Source organism: Vulpes lagopus, chromosome 21, assembly GCF_018345385.1.
Source record: "Vulpes lagopus strain Blue_001 chromosome 21, ASM1834538v1, whole genome shotgun sequence".
Classification (NCBI taxonomy): Eukaryota; Metazoa; Chordata; class Mammalia; order Carnivora; family Canidae; genus Vulpes; species Vulpes lagopus.
This window is the reverse complement of record NC_054844.1, coordinates 8884243-8904431: the sequence shown is the minus strand read 5'-3', so window position 1 is coordinate 8904431 and position 20189 is coordinate 8884243. Positions and strand designations below refer to the sequence as shown.

Sequence of the window (20189 nt, the reverse complement as noted above, 5' to 3'; positions counted from 1 at the left end):
TTACTTTAAATTTTATTCACACCTACTATTTTTTCCCCCATTCTAGTCTGAAAGTATTCCTTCTTTAGTATTTTCACTGTTCTAATACTTTGATTAATACCACTAACAGGGATGCCTGGGTGGCTCAGGGGTTGAGCATCTGCCTTTGGCTCAGGGCGTGATCCCAGGGTCGGGGATGGAGTCCCACATTGGGCTCCCTGCATGAAGCCTGCTTCTCCCTCTACCTATGTTTCTGCCTCTCTCTGTGTCTCTCTCAAATAAATAATAAATAAATAAATAAATAAATAAATAAATAAATATCTTAAAAAAAAATACCACTAACAGTGGTATGATTGCATTTTATAATTACCTATTTCTGTTCTAATATTTTAATGCCAGTTGATTTAAAGAAACCATTTTGATTTTGTCCATCTCTCTTCTAAAATCTCAAATTCAGGGGATCCCTGGGTAGCTCAGCAGTTCAGCACCTGCCTTTGGCCCAGGGTGTGATCCTGGAGTCCCGGATCGAGTCCCATGTCGGGCTCCCTGCATGGAGCCTGCTTCTCCCTCTGCCTGTGTCTCTGCCTCTCTCTCTCTATGTCTATCATGAATAAATAAATAAAATCTTTTTTTAAAAAATCTCAAATTCAATATCTCCTAAGCGTTTTGTGGTTTTTTTTACTAAGCACTTTCGGATCAGATTACCTGTTTTACCAAAACTAGTCCTTACAGTAAATTTCTTAATTTCTTTCTCTCTTTCTTTCTCTCTTCTTTCTTTCTTTCTTTCTTCTTTCTTTCTTTCTTTCTTTCTTTCTTTCTTTCTTTCTTTCTTTCTTTCTTTCTTTCTTTCTTTCTTGGTTTTATTTATTTAAGAGAGAGAGAAACAGAGAAGAGAGCACAGATGGGGAGGAGAGGGAAAAGCAGACTCCCTGCCGAGTGGGGAAGCCCCACATAGGGCTCAATCACAGGACCCTGGGATCATGACCTGAGCCAAAGGCAGACACTTAACTGACTCAATCACCCAGGTGTGCCATTTACAGTAAATTTCTATTTACCTAGAACTCAATCAAGGAGAAGATTGAATAACCAGGTTTTTCCCCCAAACATACTGTATTTATTTATTTTTTAAAGATTTTATTTATTTATTCATAGAGACATAGGCAGAGGGAGAAGCAGGCCCCACGTAGGGAGCCCCACGCAGGACTCGATCCCAGTTCCCCAGGTCTCCAGGATCACACCCCGGGCTGCAGGCAGTACTAAACTGCTGCGCCACCAGGGCTGCCCTCAAACATACTGTTCAAGAAGTTATTGTTATGCTGATCCTAAAGTTCAGTAAATATATATCATCAAAAAATGATAGTGGGGATCCCTGGGTGGCGCAGCGGTTTGGCGCCTGCCTTTGGCCCAGGGCGCGATCCTGGAGACCCGGGATCGAATCCCACGTCAGGCTCCCGGTGCATGGAGCCTGCTTCTCCCTCTGCCTGTGTCTCTGCCTCTCTCTCTCTCTCTCTGTGACTATCATAAAAAAAAAAAAAAAAAAAAATGTTATTTAAAAAAAAAATGATAGTGTATAAAAATAAATATCACTTCAATGAAATGAAACTTAAAAAAAAAAAGATTTTATTTATTCACAGAAAGGCAGAGACACAGGCAGAGGGAGAAGCAGGCCCCCTGCAGGGAGCCTGATGTGGGACTCCATCCCGGACCCTGGGATCACGCCCTGAGCCAAAGGAGAGATGCTCAACCACTGAGCCACCCAGGCGTCCCTCAGTGAAATAAAACAGATAATTTACTTCAGAAATAAACTGCCCTACAAGATGATTTATAATGTTTGTCCAACATAATCTGGGATCACCCCAATCAAATGAGCAGCTTATTTACTCAATCAACAAAGCTTAGCATGTGATATTATAAATAAGAAAGCCATTATCCAAGCAAACATGTAGACTGATTAAAGAATGTTAATAGGAAGGTATGATCTGAAATGACTACAATTCCTCTACTGTTTGCACCTGGAGGTTAATAAATCTCACCATTTAGATCATTTAGCTAATTCCCTTCCTCTGATTTCCAAAATAAATATTACGATAACTTGTTTTCCATGTGCACTTTTCAATCAAACATACTATGCTGGCTAATCCTCTTCCCTTGGAATCTTATTGTAAACTCATATATTGATGACTGGTTTGCAGGTGAATTTTTATGAATTTTGTCTATACCAATCATATTCACTTGTTCAAGCCTGAATGGACTACCAAGAATGCTGGGACCGCAGAAGCCCCACCAAACCATTGCCACCTTTACCAAAACAACCGTCTTCTGTTACAGTGATCTTAGCTCTTTCTTCAACAAGTATAACTTGCAGGACACCTGGGTGGCTCAGCAGTTGAGCGTCTGCTTTTGGCTCAGGGCATGATCCCAGGGCCCCGAGATGAGTCCCACATTGGGCTCCCTGCATGGAGCCTGCTTCTCCCTCTGCCTGTGTCTCTGCCTCTCTCTGTGTCTCTCATGAATAAATAAAATTTTAAAATATATATAATTTGAAAGTACTTCTGTAAACATATTGACATAGTTACTATTGTTGGCAACATCCTGATTGTTCCACTAACTTGTTCTAAATGGTATGTCTAAAGCCAATCTCCCCAAAACCTGTCAGAACAGTGTTCCTGGTTCAAACAGCATTTGACAAGGTGCTTTTTATCGATCAGTTCTATTTGTGTTCAAGGATATGCATTCAGAGTTGCTACAAGTTCTGTAGTCCCTTCTCCTTATAATTACCCCTTCACTGCTGTGCTACAAGGAAGTCCCAGCTGGACAAGGAGATTGCAAAGAGACTTTGTGTCCATCCTATTGAAATGATTATAGCAGTTTGTTTGAATGCCTCCAGTGTTCAATAATGGATAAATCTATTGTGAAATATACATGTAATGGATTATGACTCAGCAGAGGGGGAAAAATTAATTATATGTGAAATAGTAGAGGGAAAAAATGTTGTAGAAAAATATACTCCAATATTGTTTCTATAAAGTTTACATATTTATGCAGCAATGATTTATCTATTTATGATTTCAAATACATGTATTCAAATTGTAGAATGGGAAAGACATATCAGCTTCAGTGGGGTGCCTGGGTGGCTTAGTTAGTTAAGCATCTGCCTTCAGCTCAGATCATGATCCCAGGGTCCTGGGATTGAGTACCACCTCAGGTTCCCTGCTCAGTGGGGACTCTGCTTCTCCTTCTGTCCTTCCCCATGCTCATGCTTGTGCTCTCTCTCTCTCTCTGAAATAAATAAATAAATAAATAAATAAATAAATAAATAAATAAAAAATATATCAACTTCAGGATGGTGGTTTCATTACGAGAATGGGAAAAGAGACTGGGAATATTATGTGGGCATCTATACGTGTATTTGTAATATAGTTAAATTGTAATAATTGACATTTTTAAAAACTTAAAAATAAAACCACAATTCAGTTAAAAGTTGTGGCAATAATCCAGGTGAGAGTGGTGAAGTTGACATAAGATAGTGACAAATGGCATTAAAAAAGGGACTAAATTGGTCAGCCCCGGCGGTGCAGTGGTTTAGCACCGCCTGCAGCCCAGGGCATGATCCTGGAGACCCTGGATGAGTCCCATGTCAAGCTCTCTGCATGGGGCCTGCTTCTCCCTCTGCCTGTGTCTCTGCCTCTCATTCTCTCTCTGTGTTTCTATGAATAAATAAATAAAATCTTAAAAAAAAAGGGGGGGACTAAATGAAGCAGTGATTCACAAACTTCTGCTTTAGTTCTCTCAACAAGAAAGATGAGTGAACTCCTACTTCCTGCTACAACTCCAAGTATCCTACCAAGTCTAGAGTTTTGTACTTGAAGTCTGTGTGAATTTTGCATTTTACCCTACATCATATGCATATTTAATATCAGTACATTTTCTATTAATTATGGAAATCAATTTATGCCTTTGACTCTGTAATTCCATGTCTAAAATTTTTCTAAGTGGGGACAAGATATGGTCAATGATATACAAAGAATCATAACAGTATTCCACCATGAAAATTGTAAACAATATAATAATGCCCAATGATAAAATTTCTTAAGTAAAATATGTATCTAAATAATCATCTAATTGTATATAATACACCTATTAAAAGAACTACATCTACATAAGATGTTGGTGATATGAAAAGAAGTCCTATGATAATGTTGAATACAGGAAGATAGAAAATTATATGTACAGGGGATCCCTCAGTGGCTCAGCTGTTTAGCACCTGCCTTCGGTCCAGGGCGTGGTCCTGGAGTCCCGGGGATCAAGTCCCACATCGGGCTCCCTGCATGGAGCCTGCTTCTCCCTCTGCCTGTGTCTCTGCTTCTCTCTCTCTCTCTCTGTGTCTCTCATGAATAAATAAATAAAATCTTTAAAAAAATTATATGTACAGTGTGATCTGAGCTATAAAAATCATATATAACAGGACACCTGGGTGGCTCAGCAGTTGAGCATGTGCCTTTGGCAAAGGGCATGATCCTGGGTCCGGTGATCAAGTCCCACATCAGGCTCCCTGTGAGAAGCCTGCTTCTCCATCTGCCTGTATCTCTGTCTCTCTCTGTGTCTCTCATGAATAAATAAATAAAATCTTTTAAAAATAATCATATATAACAATAAAGGACAAGAACAAAATGTAGATATCAGGTACAGTTTTGATAATATTTTTCTTATAATTTTGTATTGTCTCAAAATAATTTTTTTAAAGATTTATTTATTTGAGAGCGTGTGTACATGAGCAGGGGGAGGGGCGGAGGAAGAGGGAGACAGAATCTTCAAGTATACTCCCCCCTGAGCGTGGAAACTGATTCAGACTCTGGGCTCAATCCCAGGATCCTGAGATCACGACCTGAGTCAAAATCAAGAGTCTACTACTTAACCAACTGAGCTACCCAGGTGCTCATCAAAATAATTTTTTTTTAAAGTAACATTGTTTAAAAAAAAAGTAACGTTGTTAGCCTGTGAGATCTGCCAGGGAAAGTTGATGACTTTAGGGAAATTTGTTATTCACCTTCAATATCTATGAAGTATAAATAATAAGGCCTACCTCAAGAAACATCCTGTAATGATGTTTATAGGTAACACACAGGATAATGCCTGCCCATAATAGGCCACCAATAAATGCCAGTCTCCTATCTATTTTTTTTATTTTTATTTTTTCAGTCTCCTATCTAGAGTCTAACATACTGTCAAGTGCATCATGACTGTTACTTATTTTTTTTTTTCTAGGAAGACAGTTTCTAATTTATTAGCATAAATTATGCTTAATATCTCCCTATTTACATCATGACTGTTAGATCATTAGGGCTGAATGTGTGTGTGTGTCCGTGTGTGTATGTAATTAGGGAGATCATTAATCATGATGGATTTTCCAAGAAGACAAATTTTAAACATTAATATATTGTTATTTTAGATCCAAGAAGTCATAAACCAAGTTTCTAATTTTATTAGATTTATTGTAAGGGCACTCCTTCTATTTCTAACAGCCTACCCACATCCACATTCGTCAACCACCATGTCTTCGTAATGTCGTAAAATGACATTGTCATCATTGTCCTGATAGAGCATGGAAATGGGGGACAGCTTGGTGGGGATACAGACAGCCTGGGGGATCTCTGGGTCAACCGCATGCATCAGGGCTTGCATGAACGCATAATTGGAGCTGTTGAGGGAGGTGGTCAGTGAGAAAGGACAATCTCCATGGCAGTAGTTTGCCATGAACCCTTTGGGAGCAATAATCCACTTGTGCCAACCTAAGTCCTGGAAGTTGATGAATAGCTGGTGACGATGGCAGAGGTTCTGGCAAGAAGCCTTAGGGAAAAGGATGGCTTCCCTCCTTTTCCGGGATGAAGGGTGGCACTGCTCAGGGTTGAGAGTCACCACCAGCAGGGAAGCATGAAGGGACTGTCTCAGTCTGGCACAGGTGTCCTGAAGCTGAAAATTCACCCCAAAGTCTCTGTTTCCTTTCACCAGTATCTCTAGCAACAAACCTAAGTTCTTCCTGGGGTTGTTATTCCAATCCTTAGCCACATCCAGCAGGTTGAAGTGGACGACACCTTGAGGCCATGGTACTGACTGTAATACGAGCATTTTACCTGGTTTAGGGATGGACTGGCCCCACCCGTGAGGCTCCTGAACAAGGGACAGAGCCAACTCCAGTTCCGGTCCTGGCTTATAGTAAGTGTTGGGCCCCAAATCCAGGCCCAGTTGGGCCATTGTTAACAGCTCCTTATCTTTAATGGCAGAGAGGTTAAAGTAGAGGAATTTCTGGAAGCACGAGGAGGCTTGGGGACGTTTCTTGGAGTAAAGAAAGAGACCTGGATTGGAACAGAGATGTGAGAGTCACCATAACATATTTGACTTCATATCCACCTATATGATAGAAGTGTCAGATGTTCTATGATATCTACATATACAAAATAAGGGCAGAAAATGATGAGTTACTCAAACCCTACCATTGGAAGGATTTGTTTCTCTCACTCCTCACTTGAGACCAGAGTTTCTTATCTTCACACCCACAGGTCCCCAAGGGGTCCTGGATAGAATTTAGAAGGTCCATGAACTTGGATGGGAAAAAGAATTACTTCTTTATTTTCACGGAACTCTAGCATCCATGTATGTTACTATACACACATTTGGTTTCAAATATTTTTATAAATGTATTGTAATATTTAATTGATTTCTTTGGGAATTCTAAATATTTTATTTTAGGTATGTAAGCCATTACTCTGAGAAGGGGTCCATCAGCTTCAATAGAAAGGCCAAAGGGACCCATGACACAAAAATGTTTAAGAACGTTCTAGGTGGAAAAAAAAGGATCGGGACGCCTGGGTGGCTCAGCGGTTGAGCGTCTGCCTTCCGCTCAGGGCGTGATCCCGGGATCCCGAGTCTGGCATTGGGCTCCCTGCATGGAGCCTGCTTCTCCCTCTGCCTGTGTCTCTGCCTCTCTCTCTCTCTCTCTCTCATTGAATAAATAAATAAAGTTTTTAAGAAATAAAAAAATAAAGTGAGATAATTATAACCTTTAGTTCTGATTTGTATGAGATAGTCATAATACTTGAGTAATGCATAGTATGACCCCATTTATTAAAAAAATAAAAGCTTCTATCATAAATATACACAAAGGAAAAAAGTCTGGAATAATATATGTATAAACTATTTATAATGGTTTTCTCTATGTGGAGGTTAGGGATGGATAATGTCAAAATTACGCCCTTTCCTGTATCATTTGATGGGATTATGGTCACCACAAAAATCATAGTTTTTTGCATGGCTGTTTTCTACTCTTTCCAAGGAAAACTCTTCAACTAGCTTCCCATCCCTTTTAACCTTCCTCCTGGAATTGTGCCTGGACCCCCACCCCCAAGGCCTAGAGTCTTTAACATAATAATACTTAGCATAAAGTGTGGCAGTTTTATGTTTTTCTATCTCCTTTTTACAAGTTTTTTTCTTCTATCATTTATGAACTCTTAAAAGGCAGACTTTATCTTTAATTTCTATATTCGCATAGCCAAACACAGTTCCCAGCACATAGTAGGTATCCCAGAAATGCTTCCAGGACAAATAAGTATTCAAATTTTCCAAATTTTCTCTCCAGTTACTGTAAAACCAACCAATCGGGGTTCTCCATTCCTCTTCTGATCCCCATCCCCCGACCCTGGGAAGCTTTACAGAAATGCAGATTACAACACCCATCTCTGGCTTTGAATAAGAATTGGGTGGGAGAGTGAGGCTCAGGAACCGGTAAGGAGAACCAACTATTTATTTATTTATTTATTTATTTATTTATTTAGAGAGTCTACTTTTAACAGTCAGCCTAGGCAATTTTGGTGGGTGGTGTCAGTTTGACAAATTATAGAATGTCAATCAGATCCTCATCTGAAGGGCATGACAATGGCATATATATCAGTGCTCTGTACTCACAAATCACAAGCCATTTCTATCTAAAAGTAGTGGGGAGGTGTGGAGACCGGAAGCAAGAGTCCCCAAGGCAAACTGGACTCCAAATGCTCACCGCCCCCTGCTTGCCATATCAAAGGCACCACAATGCATAAATTGTGGCCTGAAGAGTGATACCTGAGCCATAATTGCACCCTCACTCCAACCCCCTTACCTGTAGTACAAAAGGGTCGGTTCAGAAAAAACCTGTTTTGAACCCTGACTTTGCTCACGCACTGGCTGTATGATCTTGAATAGCTTACAGGTTATCTACTGTCTGAGACCTACTTTCCTTATTGTTAAAAAGCTGATAAGAAAACCTACCTTTTGAATCTCGGGATGTGGTCAGGATTAAATGAGATAAAATATGTAAACTACCAGCACAAGGCCTTCTACAAACCCCCTGGTAATTGTGACCTTGTCCTTCTTCTTCATTCCATCTACTGCCACACCTTTGTCTAGAAAGCACTCTAATTTCCTTACCTTTATCCAGGAGAAGTCGGAGTATGTTCCCACTGATACCAAGATCCTTTATGTAGCATACATCTTGGGAGTCCCCATTGATCGCTGCTGCCTCTTGATCCTGGAAAATTTTCTTCAAGATAGAAGGCATAGGTTGGAACTTCTGGGGTGAAGGCACTTTGTCTAAGCCCAGAAATTGGAGAAAGACATGTTCTTGAAATTGGAATGTTTGGGCCAAAGCCAGAGTTAACAGGAGGCGGAGAGCCAAGACAGTCCGGGAAGGAATCATGGCCTCTGAACTGAGACCAAGCTTGCTAGCTGGGATGGAGAGAGCCTTAGTGCCTGACTGCCTGGCAATTCAAGTGCTGCTAATTTTATCTGATGTAAGATTATCAAGTGTGAATTGCTCTCTTCCCAGCTCCTCAAAGGCAATTGGATGTGAAAGGACATCGAATTTTTTTTTTCTCTTCTTTTGCTCTACTCTTTCCCCTCAAAAGTTCACAAAACAAAGATTACCAATGCAGAGACCTCACTACAAAAATTTGAGGTTTGTCAGCGGTAGACAGAGTGGAAAGGATACATGCATTTATTCATTTAACAAACATTGATTAAGCATCTATATGTGTAAGGCTTTGAGGTAAGGTGCTAGAATAGTAATGAAAAATGCAAAGTCTTGTCACTGACAAATACATAGGTGGATTTCCATTAGACCATATCCACAACGATGTGGGAAACCCAACTTGGGACGCCTGGGTGGCTCGGCAGCTGAGCATCTGCCTTCAGCTCGGGGTGTGATCCCAGGTCTTGGGATCAAGTCCCACATCAGGTTCCCCACTAGGAGTTTGCTTCTCCCTCTGTCTGTCTCTGCCTCTCTCTGTGTGTCCCTCATGAATAAATAAATAAATAAATAAAATATTTTTTTAAAAAGGAGGAGAAAACTTCACCCAAGGAATTCAATCTACACTGTTTTCAGCTCTAAGAGGGATTGAATTTTGTTCACCTAACTTTACCCTTCCTTTATATTTAAAGTTTTATTTAAGTAATCTCTACACCCAACATGCGGCTTGAACTCACAACCCCAAGATCAAGGGGTTCCTCCAACTAAGCCAGCCAGGCGCCCCTAACTTGGCCCTTCCTGATTAAAAGTCAAAAATCGGACTGACTGGGTTAATTTTGATTCCATTACTTTTTCGTTATATGAAATTAGGCATGCCACTTCACCTTCTGAAGTTTTTGTTTTCTCACCTGAAAAGAAAAGCTGACCTTCTGATTCGTTATAGGACTCTGAAAAGATGATGTCTTTAAAACGTTCTGCACAATGCCTGCCAAATGGCAAGCATAGAGTGTTCCCAGAGGAGAGAGCTTCAAAGATGAGGTAGACATTTTTCAGCAAGACAATCGTGTATTCAAGGCTGAAGGAACAACCGTGGAAAGGCATGGAGGTTACTGAGTTTATGGCAGCATACATCAATTTCTGGTGTTGTATTTTGTCATTTTACAAACCCCTTAGGAGATTTCCAAATGCTATAGAAGAATTAGCTGCTTTCTTGCCAAACTAATTTTCATGCTTTTTGAGAACACGAACTTTATTTTACATTCTTTTATACCACCTATTCTAAGAACTTGTTTCCCTCAAAGGAAAAACAAAATGTTGTGTCTAATATATAATAGTCTCCCATTTAGATGGGAGACTGGATGGCTCAGTTGATTAAATGTCTCTTCTGCCTTCAGCTCAAGTCATGATCCTGTGGTCCTAGAATCGAGCCCCGCATTGGGCTCCCTGCTTAGTGGGGAGTCTGTTTCTCCCTCTTCCTCTACTGCTCCCTCTCTCTCTCTCTCTTAAATAAATAAAATCTTAAAGTAATAATAATAGTTTCCCATCATCTACAGGATAAAATCAAAACTCTAGCTTGGCATTCAAAGACTGTATTTGTCTGGCACCCATATTGTTGCAGGATTCCAGGGTTCTTGTCTCACAGAGTGAAGAATAAATTTCGCAGACACAAAAGGGTGAAATGAAATAAACGTTTATCAAGTGGAGGTGAGAGCAGAAAGGAAAGAAAAAGCTCTCTGGAGTGAGAGGGTCTTGAAAGGGTTGCCACTGAGGGCTTTTAGTGGCAGTCTTTTCTTGAGAACCAGTTGGGAAGCTCGTGGCCTTGAGATTCTTGTGCCGTCTTAGTCTGTCCCCTTACCTCTTGTTGTGCTGAGTCTTGACATCTCCACCTGCCAGAAATAGTTCTGGAACCCAGTCACAGGAGTCAGGGGCCTCTTATCTCTCCTGTCTAGACCTTCACCCCTTCCCTGCTCATGGGACGGGACCTGTGGGCAGAAAGAACTGTCCTGGGATTGTGAGGAGTGACAGACTGTATACTTTTTAATTAGTGGGGGTGAGGGATAGCACAAGTCTCCAAGGAATCTGGAAGCAAGTTTCTCAGGACTTTGAGGGGTGGGCTGTGCCAAGATAAGGTTACTTTTATTATATTTCTTAGAGATTTAATTTGTTTATTCATGAGAGACACAGAGAAAGAGGCAAAGACATAGGCAGAGGGAAAAGCAGAGCCCCCCACGGGGAGCCTGATGTGGGACTGGGTCCCAAGGCCCTGGGATCATGACCTGAGCTAAAGGTAGATGCTCAACCACTGAGCCACCCAGGTGCCCCAATCAGGTTACTTTAAAAAAAAATTTTTTTTTAATTTTTATTTATTTATGATAGTCACACAGAGAGAGAGAGAGGCAGAGACACACGCGGAGGAAGAAGCAGGCTCCATGCACTGGGAGCCCGACGTGGGACTCGATCCCGGGGTCTCCAGGATCAAGCCCTGGGCCAAAGGCAGGCGCCAAACCCCTGCGCCACCCAGGGATCCCCCAATCAGGTTACTTTTAAACATGAAGGGGTACTCCTGGGTGGCTCAGCAGTTAATTGTCTGCCTCCAGCTCAGGGTGTGATCCTGGAGTCCCGAGATCGAGTCCCACATCGGGCTCCCTGCATGGAGCCTGCTTCTCCCTCTGCCTGTGTCTCTGTCTCTCTCTCTGTGTCTCTCATGAAAAATAAATAAAATAATAAATAAATAAATAAATAAATAAATAAATAAATAAATAAATAAAATAAACTTGAAGGCACTAAGGCAGCCTTGGATTCCCTGGTCCATGTTCCAGGAACCTATCAGTGGGCTGCAAGCTGTAAGGAGATTTTCATTTAAGTTACATCTCTTTTGCCTTTGTTTCCCACATCACAATCACCAGCCAGTCTCATTTCCTCCCACCCACCATCGGCAGTGTTAATGCTATAATGATATTGATCTATTTGTCGTTCCCATGTGAGCTCATTTCATCTGAGAGCCTTGCCCCAGACCAAGTTCAAAGTTTATTTCCACTGCAAAAACCTCTTGACTCACCAAAGTAGATGTAGAGGTTTCTTTCTCCCACTGAACCTCAAGTGGGCACTGGTTACAGCGCTTCCTACAGTGCATCTCACTGTGTCTTTTACCTCTGTCCCTCCCAGATGATATACTTCTGGGGAATTGGAATCATGTGTTTCCATCTAGGTATTTTCACTGTGTAGTATTCTCTAAGTATCTCCACAGCCCATGTAAGTGTCTGGCAGGTAGTAGACATTCAGTAGATATCTAGGCAATAAATAAATGATCAAATGGATCAGTGCTATTTCCAGAGGTCGTCGTCTTCTGGATAGCCAGGTTTTCTCCATTTCCATTTCTCCTATCTCCTCCTGCTGGCATCCTAAAAAGTGAAAAGTTAGCACTTTTAAATTCATCTATAATCTCTACCTGTTTTCAACAATAAGTGTCAGTTGCATTTTGTTTTTCCTTGTTTAACTTTTCTTAAAGTCAGAATCAGACAAACTGGTTTAAATTCAGGCTCCATCACTTAGAAGTTGTGTGATCATGACCAAGTCACTCAACTGTAAAGTAAGAATAAAACATTCTTTGCTAAGGTGCTGAAGAAATCTGATGGGATGATGTGTACTCAATGCTCAGTTCAATGTCTGCCATTGAAGCACTTGATAAAGTTCATTAGTATATTGGGACCCATGAAATTTAGGCCACCCCGGGGGCCTGGTGCCCACATCACAAACCTACATCTAAGTTAGCCTGCGTTTATGGAAACACCTATCAAAGAAAACTTAACATACATCAATCACAATCCTCAACTCAGCTTTAGCTAGCTAGCACACCTTACCCTTGAAAGTAGAACTTGCTAGCCTTCTAAGGAAATCCCCAACCTCCTAGCCAATCACGCCTTGTTTTCATATTGCTTCTTCTAAAGCTCTATAAAAACGACACTTGCAGGGATACCTGGGTGGCTCAGTAGTTGGGCATCTGCCTTTGGCTCAGGGCATGATCCCGGGGTCCCAGGGTTAAGCCCCGCATCAGGCTCTCTGTATGGAGCCTGCTTCTCCTTCCTCTGCTTATGTCTCTGACTCTCTCTCTGTGTGTGTCTCTGATGAATAAATAAAATCTTTAAAACAAAACAAACCAAAACAAAAAACCCGACACTTGAACCAATCCCTAGAGAAGAGTGTCCCTCTGCTGTGAAGCACTGTACTCTCCCAATCCTTGATTGTTTTCTCTTAAAAAAGGGACATCAAAAAAAAAAAAAAAAAGACATCAAACTTGTTACTAACCTGTTTTAGTTTTGTCATTTGACCTACTGGATAAAAATTAGCTGGTATTAATTATTGTTATCATTTTTACTTATGAAAGGGGACATAATCAAGGAAAGAAAATAATTGAGAGTATGCAATATAGCAATTTATATATAGCAAGAAAAAGCACCAAATCAAGCAAGAGTCAGAAAACCTAAGTTAATCACAGCTCCTCTAATGGCCTGTGTAATCTTGGTTATTTCACTCAGTGTCAGTGTTTTATGATACATACCCAGGCATGGAAATTTTTTATTTTTATTTATTTATTTATTTATTTATTTATTTTTATTTTATTTTTTTTATTTTTGGAAATTTTTTAAATAGAAAGATTTAAATGGTCTGAGATGTCACAAAGGGTTAACCTATCTGGGCCTCACCTTTTTTTTTTTTTTTTTTTTTTTAAGATTTTATTTATGAAAGACAGAGAGAGATAGAAGCAGAGACAGAGGCAGAGGGAGAAGCAGGCTCCATGCAGAGAGCCTGACATGGGACTCGATCCCGGCACCCCGGGATCACACCCTGAGCAGACATCCAACCACTGAGCCACCCAGGCATGCCTGGGCCTCACTTTCTTTACCTATAAAATCACATGATTGAATTGGATTGTCTTTAAGGATTTTACAAACAAAAACGTTGTGATTCTGGATTTTCAGCCCAAATCAGAAATTCAAAAAGGGAGGCAATATGGCTAAATAGTACAGAACTGGTTCTGTAGTCATGGACTTAGATTAAAACCCCAGGTCTATCATTCACTGTCTGGGCAGTCCTGCACAAGTTGTTTCTCTGATCTTTGGTTTTCTAATCAATAAAGCAAACAAACAAAATATATCAGTCCACCAGAATTACTGTGATCATAAGTATAAATGATGTTCATCCTCACTAGGAAAAAAAAAAGCAGATTAAAGCAATAAAATGTCTATCAACTGGGAAGATGAGAAAAGACAATAGCAGGGCACCTGGCTGGGGCAGTGGGTAGAGGGTATGACTCTTGATCTTGGAGTCATGAATTTGAGCCCCATGTAGGGGGTAGAGATGACTTTTTTAAAAAAATTATTTATTTATTCATGAGAGACACACACAGAGAGGGAGAGACATAGGCAGAGGGAGAAGCAGGCTCCCTGCAAGGAGCCTGATGTGGGACTTGATCCTGGGACTCCAGGATCATGACCTGAGGCAAAGGCAGACACCCAACCACTGAGCCACCTAGGCATCCATAGAGATGACTTAAAAAAAAAAAAAAAAAAAGAATGATTAATATGATAAATTTTGTTATGTACATTTTACCACAGTTTTAAAAAAAAAAAATACTCATATCCTCTGATCAGCAATTCTGATTCTGGAATATGATTCTAAGCCACTAGACTATAAGCTCCATGAGGGTAGGGACAAATGATGGGCATTTGATGAATATTGGTTGAGTGAATTAATTAATGGGAGTGGACAAAGAATTATAATTTTATTCATTTTAGTATTATTTCTTATCAAGAAAATTTGAAAATAACCTAACTGTATAATGGCTCAGGTCGTTTGTTTGTTTTTTTTGTTTTTTTTTTTTTAAGATTTTATTTATTTATGAGAGACACAGAGAGGCAGAGAAACAGGCAGAGGGAGAAGCAGGCTCCATGCAGGGTGCCCGACCTGGGACTCCATCCCAGGTCTCCAGAATTCGGCCCTGGGCTGAAGGTGGCACTAAAGCGCTGAGCCACCTGGGTTGCCCCCCTAACTGTATAATGGTAAATACATTATAGAGTATCTACAAATTAAATATTATTCAACCATAAGTAATGTTGAAAAAAATACTTAATGCTATAGAAGCATAGCCATGAATATTATTAAGCAAAAAAAGCAGATTTTGAAACAATATATAGAAAAGCCAATTTTACACAAATAGGCACAGAAAAAAGTCTGGAAGATTGGTATCAATATGTTAATAGTTGTTATTTCTTATAACTTTTGTAAATTTTATAGTTTTCAAAATTTGTATACTAAATATTTATTAGTTTTATCATCAGAAAAAAGTTACTAAAACCAGCATAGTCATAACTACCAAAGCACAGAGTGATTCAGATGCTTCTGCCAGTCAGTGAACAAATATTTACTGATTGTCTAGAAAACCATTCTAAGGACTAAGGTATAGAAGTGACAATACAAAGTCCTACAGGGAAAGAACTGGTAGTTACATTAAGAAGTAAGGAGAACTTCAGGGATCCCTGGGTGGCGCAGCGGTTTGGCGCCTGCCTTTGGCCCAGGGCGTGATCCTGGAGACCCGGGATTGAATCCCACGTCGGGCTCCCAGTGCATGGAGCCTGCTTCTCTCTCTGCCTATGTCTCTGCCTCTCTCTCTCTGTGACTATCATAAATAAATAAATTTTTTAAAAATTTAAGAAAAAGTTGAGAAGGATCTTCAGGAATAAGGAAAACTCATTAAGATTTTCCATACTACTTACAACAACCCACACCCTGGTCACCATAGACATCTCTCCTGCAATTTTTAGAGAAAAGAGGAATGAGCACAGGCAATAAGGGATTACCCAAACAGGCAGAATAAGAATTTGTTGAGGGCACCTCCAAAGCCAACACACTAACAATATATTTTTGGAAAGAATCTGACCTTTCATTTTGTTTGATTTTTTGATTTGTCTGTTTGTTTGAAGTGAGATATACACCAGAACAGAAGGAGAAGGAGAGAGAATCCCAAGCAGACTCCTCGCTGAGCATAGAGCCCAACCTGGGGTTCACTTGACAACCTGGCGATCACAACCTGAACCAAGACCAAGAGTCCAACACTTAACTGACTGCGCCACCTAGGCACCACTTTTTTACTATTAAGCATTTTTAAAAATTAATTAATTGATTGATTGATTTTTAATTTATTTATTCATGAGAGACACACACAGAGAGAGGCAGAGACACAGGCAGAGGGAGAAGCAGTATTTATTTATTTTTAACTTTATTTGTTCATGAGAGACACATAGAGAGAGGCAGAGACATAGGCAGAGGGAGAAGCAGGGGGAGCCTAATGCAGGACTCAATCCCAGGACCCTAGGATCACGATCTGAGCCAAAGGCAGACACTTAACCACTGAACCACCCAAGTGCCCCTTGCCGAAAACTTCTTGAAATAATTCATTATATTTGCTGTCTTATTCTTTCTTTTTTTAAACCCAAAATGGGGCTTGAACTCATGACCACAGATCAAAAGTCACATGCTCACCAACTAAGCCAGCCAGGCACCCTGTTTTATTCTTTCATTTTACAACGCTGCTCTTGTCCACGGCACCAACCAAATCTAATACTGAGTTGTTGACTTTCATCTGACTTTATCCCTCAGCAGCTTTTCACCCAGTTGATCACTTTCTCCCACTTCCTACCCTTACTTGGCTTCCAGGATAGTGTGCTCTCTCTCTTGGTTTACCACCTATCTCACTGGTCATTCATTCCCAAGCTCCTTTTCTGCTTCCTCTTCCCACTGGTCTTTTATAGTTGGGGTATCCCAACCTTGGGTCTCAGGTCTCGGGTCTCTTTTCTTTTCTAATTGCATTCACCACCTTGATCTCATCTAAGCTATGGCTTCAAACATCATATATATATATATATATCCTGATATATCCTGATGACTTTTTGTATGCTCAGATCATCTCTTTCTTTCAGAACCATTTTACTAAGCTATCTACTCATCTCCTCTGGGGTGTCTAAAATTCATTGTAAAATTTTATGTTATTCAAACTGGAATGTCTGCTCTGTGTACCCTACCCCTCTGCAAACCCTTAGAATTCCTTGACTCCATTTTCTCATACCCCATATTCAGTTCATCAGGAAATTCTCCTGGCTCAATTTTCAAAATACTTTCAGAATCTGTACTCCACGGCAGCCACTCTAATCTGAGACACTGTTATTTCTTCTCTACTGTAACCTCTGAATTGATCTCTGCCTCCAATCTTGGCCTATCCCCATCCCCACCAGTCTGTTCTCAACACATCAGCCAAATTATTTTCTTTAAGATTTATTTAGGGACGCCTGGGTGGCTCAGCAGTTGAGCACCTGCTTTGGGCCCAGGGCATGGTCCTGGAGTCCCGGGATTGAGTCTCGTACTGGGCTCCCCACAGGGAGCCTGCTTCTCCCTCTGCCTTTGTCTCTGTCTCTCTCTGTGTCTCTCATGAATAAATAAATAAATCTTTTTTTAAAAAAAGATTTTTTTATTTATTTGAGAGAGAGAGAAAAAAGAAAGAATGCATGTACATGAGAGGTGGGAGGGGCAGAGGGAGAGGGAGATTGAATTTCAAGCAGACTCCCTGCTTGAGTGGTGAGCCAGACATGTGGCTCCAACCCACAACTCTGAGATCGTGACCTGAGACAAAATCAAGAGTTGGATGCTGAACCACTCAACTGACTGAGCCACCCAGGCACCCTACATCAGCCAAATTCTTTTTAAAAAGGTCAGTTAACTCATTCATTCATGTGCTCATAAACCCTCCAGTGGCGGTTTTACTCAAAGGAAAAGTCATTGTCTACAAGATCCTATCCCAGTTGCCTCATCTACTAATTTTGCCCCTTCCTCACTTGGCTCCAGCACAGTGATTTGGCTGCTACTCCAATTTGTTTTGTGTGTGTGTGTGTGTGTGTGTGTGTGTGAGAGAGAGAGAGAGAGAGAGAGAGAGAGAGAGAAGAGAGAGAGAGAGAGACAGAGAGAGAGAGAAAGAGAGAGAGAAATCTTCCCTCTCCTCCACTGGTGCTATTCTAAATTTTTTATGTGCTCACAGCTCCCTCTGCCAGGAAAACTTTCACTAGATGTCCCCATGTCTGACTTTCTCACCTCCAAGTCTCTACACATTCCTCACTCTCTCATTAAAGTGTAGTCTTACCATTCCATTTTACTCTCCAACTTGTGCTCTTCTCTCACACTTGCAGTCTCCTTTACTTTCAAAAATACATCCTTCACAGCATGTATTTTTTAACATACAAATAATTTCATTAATCTGTTCAATGGATATTTGTGCCAGGCATTGTTTTACACATTTGAGATGTACGAGTGAGCTAAACAGATAAAAATCCCTGGCCTCAAACAACTTACATTCTAGTGGGGTAAGACAGTCACTACTCAATAAATATAATAAATAAGTAAATATTACTTGTTGAATAAATAAATAGAAATATCTTTGGGCACTTCAAGTAATTCTAAAGAACAACTTCCTAGAAATGGAATTATTGGGTCAAGGAATATGCATATTATAGGTTTTTATACAATATAGAATTGCTGGGACGCCTAGGTAGCTCAGTGGTTGAGGATCTGCCTTTGGCTCAGGTCGTGATCCTGGGGTCATGGGATCAAGTCTCACATCGGGCTCCCCGTGGGAAGCCTGCTTCTCCCTCTGCCTATGTCTCTGCCTCTCCCTGTGTCTCTTATGGATAGATAAATAAAATCTTTTTTAAATAATAAATAAATAAATAAATAAATAAATAAATAAATACATAGAGCAACAGTCAATTATGTATTTTAGATAGGATAAATATTTAACACAGAATTGAATAACTTTTTTCTTTTTAAGATTTTATTTTATTTATTCATGAGAGAGACAGAGGCAGAGACACAGGCAGAGGGAGAAGCAGGCTCCATGCAGGGAGCCCGACATGGGACTCCATCCCAGGTCTCCAGGATCATGCCCTGGGCTGAAGGCGGCGCTAAACTACGGAGCCACTGGGGCTGCCCAAATAACTTTGGAAATAAAAATTAGATGAAAGATAAAATAATATTTCATGATAAAATGTCATATTTGATATTTTGTACATTATGACTAAGAAATTACTTGAATGGCAATTTAAATGTTTATGAACAATCTCTCTTCTGGATAACAGCTTGTGTGTGAATCTTTTAGTTTTTTCTGAAGGCAAGGGAAATAAAATATTAATGCTATTTTAAGCCATTTATTTTATCTAAACCGGTTACCCTGAATGTCTGGACCTAGAGCAAAGAAAACAAAAAGTAGTCCTCCTTTCCTCCAAGGGTAGAAGTTAGCCCTTGATAAGGATTGGTGGGGTCATTTGTATTACTTTAGATAACAGTGTTTTGTAAGCCTCGCATTCTTAGATAACAAATTTTTAAAAGTTATTCTTGTTTTAAAGGGTTGGAAGATAATAGAAAAGATGTTGCTCTTGACCTTTACCCTTGGGATTAACCTCTTTAACCTCTGTTGAGATTCAGGAGCTCCAAGTTTATTTTTGCTGTTAAAAGCAGTAGCAGAATTAACAAATTTTAAGGTTGAGGTAGAAAGAACAAAAACCAAAACAACCTTGAAAACTGATGCACTCATTCTTTGACTAAATGTGACTTACTATATAGATGAGTATGAAATATACGTGCCCATTGATTTAGCAATCAAACAAATGACTAAACAGATATTATGGCAATGCACGAGGTGTTCCAGGCAATGCACGAGGTGGGTGCTTTTCTTTTTTTCTTAAGATTTTATTTATTAATTTGAGAAAGAGAATGAATGGGGGGAGGGGCAGAAGGAGAAGCCGACTCCTTGCAGAGCAGGGAGCCTGATGTAGGGACATCCCAGGCCCCCCCCCCCCCCCATCATGTTATGAGCCCAAGGCAGAGGCTTAACCAATTGAATTACCCAAGGGCCCTAGGTGAGTGTTTTTCAACCTTTGTTTTAACTCATTAATTAATGAATATCGAAATAAATTTTGTGTGTCGGCATTGAAAAAAAAATACTGGGGACACCTGGGTGGCTCAGTGGTTGGGCATCTTTCTTTGGCTCAGGTCGTGATCCCAGGGTCCTGGGATCGAGTCCCACATCAGGCTCACTGCAGGAAGCCTGCTTCTCCTTCTCCCTATGTCTCTGCCTCTCTCTGTATTTCTCATGAATAAATGAATACAATCTTAAAAAAATAAAATAAAATAAACTGGTACACCAGGGTGGCTCAGCGGTTGAGCATTTGCCTTCAGTTCAGGGTGTGATCCCTCGGTCCGGGATCCAGTCCTGCATTGGGCTCCCTCGGGCAAGCCTTCTTCTCCCCCTGCCTGTGTCTCTGCCTCTCTCTCTCTCTGTGTCTTACATGAATAAATAAATATAATATATTTTAAAAACCCTGTAGAGAGCAGCCCG

At 40.4% G+C, this 20189-nt stretch overlaps 2 protein-coding genes across 7 annotated transcripts in view; one reads left to right on the top strand and one right to left on the bottom strand.

Moving 5' to 3' along the window:
* Positions 1 to 20189, top strand: part of DPPA3 (developmental pluripotency associated 3) — a 49905-nt gene that overhangs the window by 5648 nt on the left and 24068 nt on the right. For 4 of the 6 annotated variants that reach the window (XM_041735737.1, XM_041735740.1, XM_041735739.1 and 1 more), the window contains exon 2: positions 6120 to 6192. The exons of the other annotated variants lie outside the window; for them this stretch is intronic. The gene's annotated coding sequence lies outside the window, so the exon portion shown is untranslated. The remainder of the gene's footprint in view (positions 1 to 6119; positions 6193 to 20189) is intronic. 6 annotated transcript variants of the gene reach the window in all.
* On the bottom strand, positions 4600 to 9261 carry GDF3 (growth differentiation factor 3). Its single transcript, XM_041735743.1, has 2 exons — positions 8437 to 9261; positions 4600 to 6332 (listed from the first exon to the last, which is right to left on the bottom strand). Exons 1-2 carry the CDS (start codon positions 8702 to 8704, stop codon positions 5503 to 5505), a joined length of 1098 nt encoding a protein of 365 aa, XP_041591677.1. The 5' UTR covers positions 8705 to 9261; the 3' UTR covers positions 4600 to 5502.

Bases quoted from the DNA above. Each gene is read 5' to 3' on its own strand.
- GDF3 (XM_041735743.1), bottom strand. From the start codon at position 8,704: ATGATTCCTTCCCGGACTGTCTTGGCTCTCCGCCTCCTGTTAACTCTG. The intron at 6,333-8,436 runs GTAAGGAAATTA...GTTCCAATCCAG, and splicing joins CCGACTTCTCCTGGATAAAG to GTCTCTTTCTTTACTCCAAG.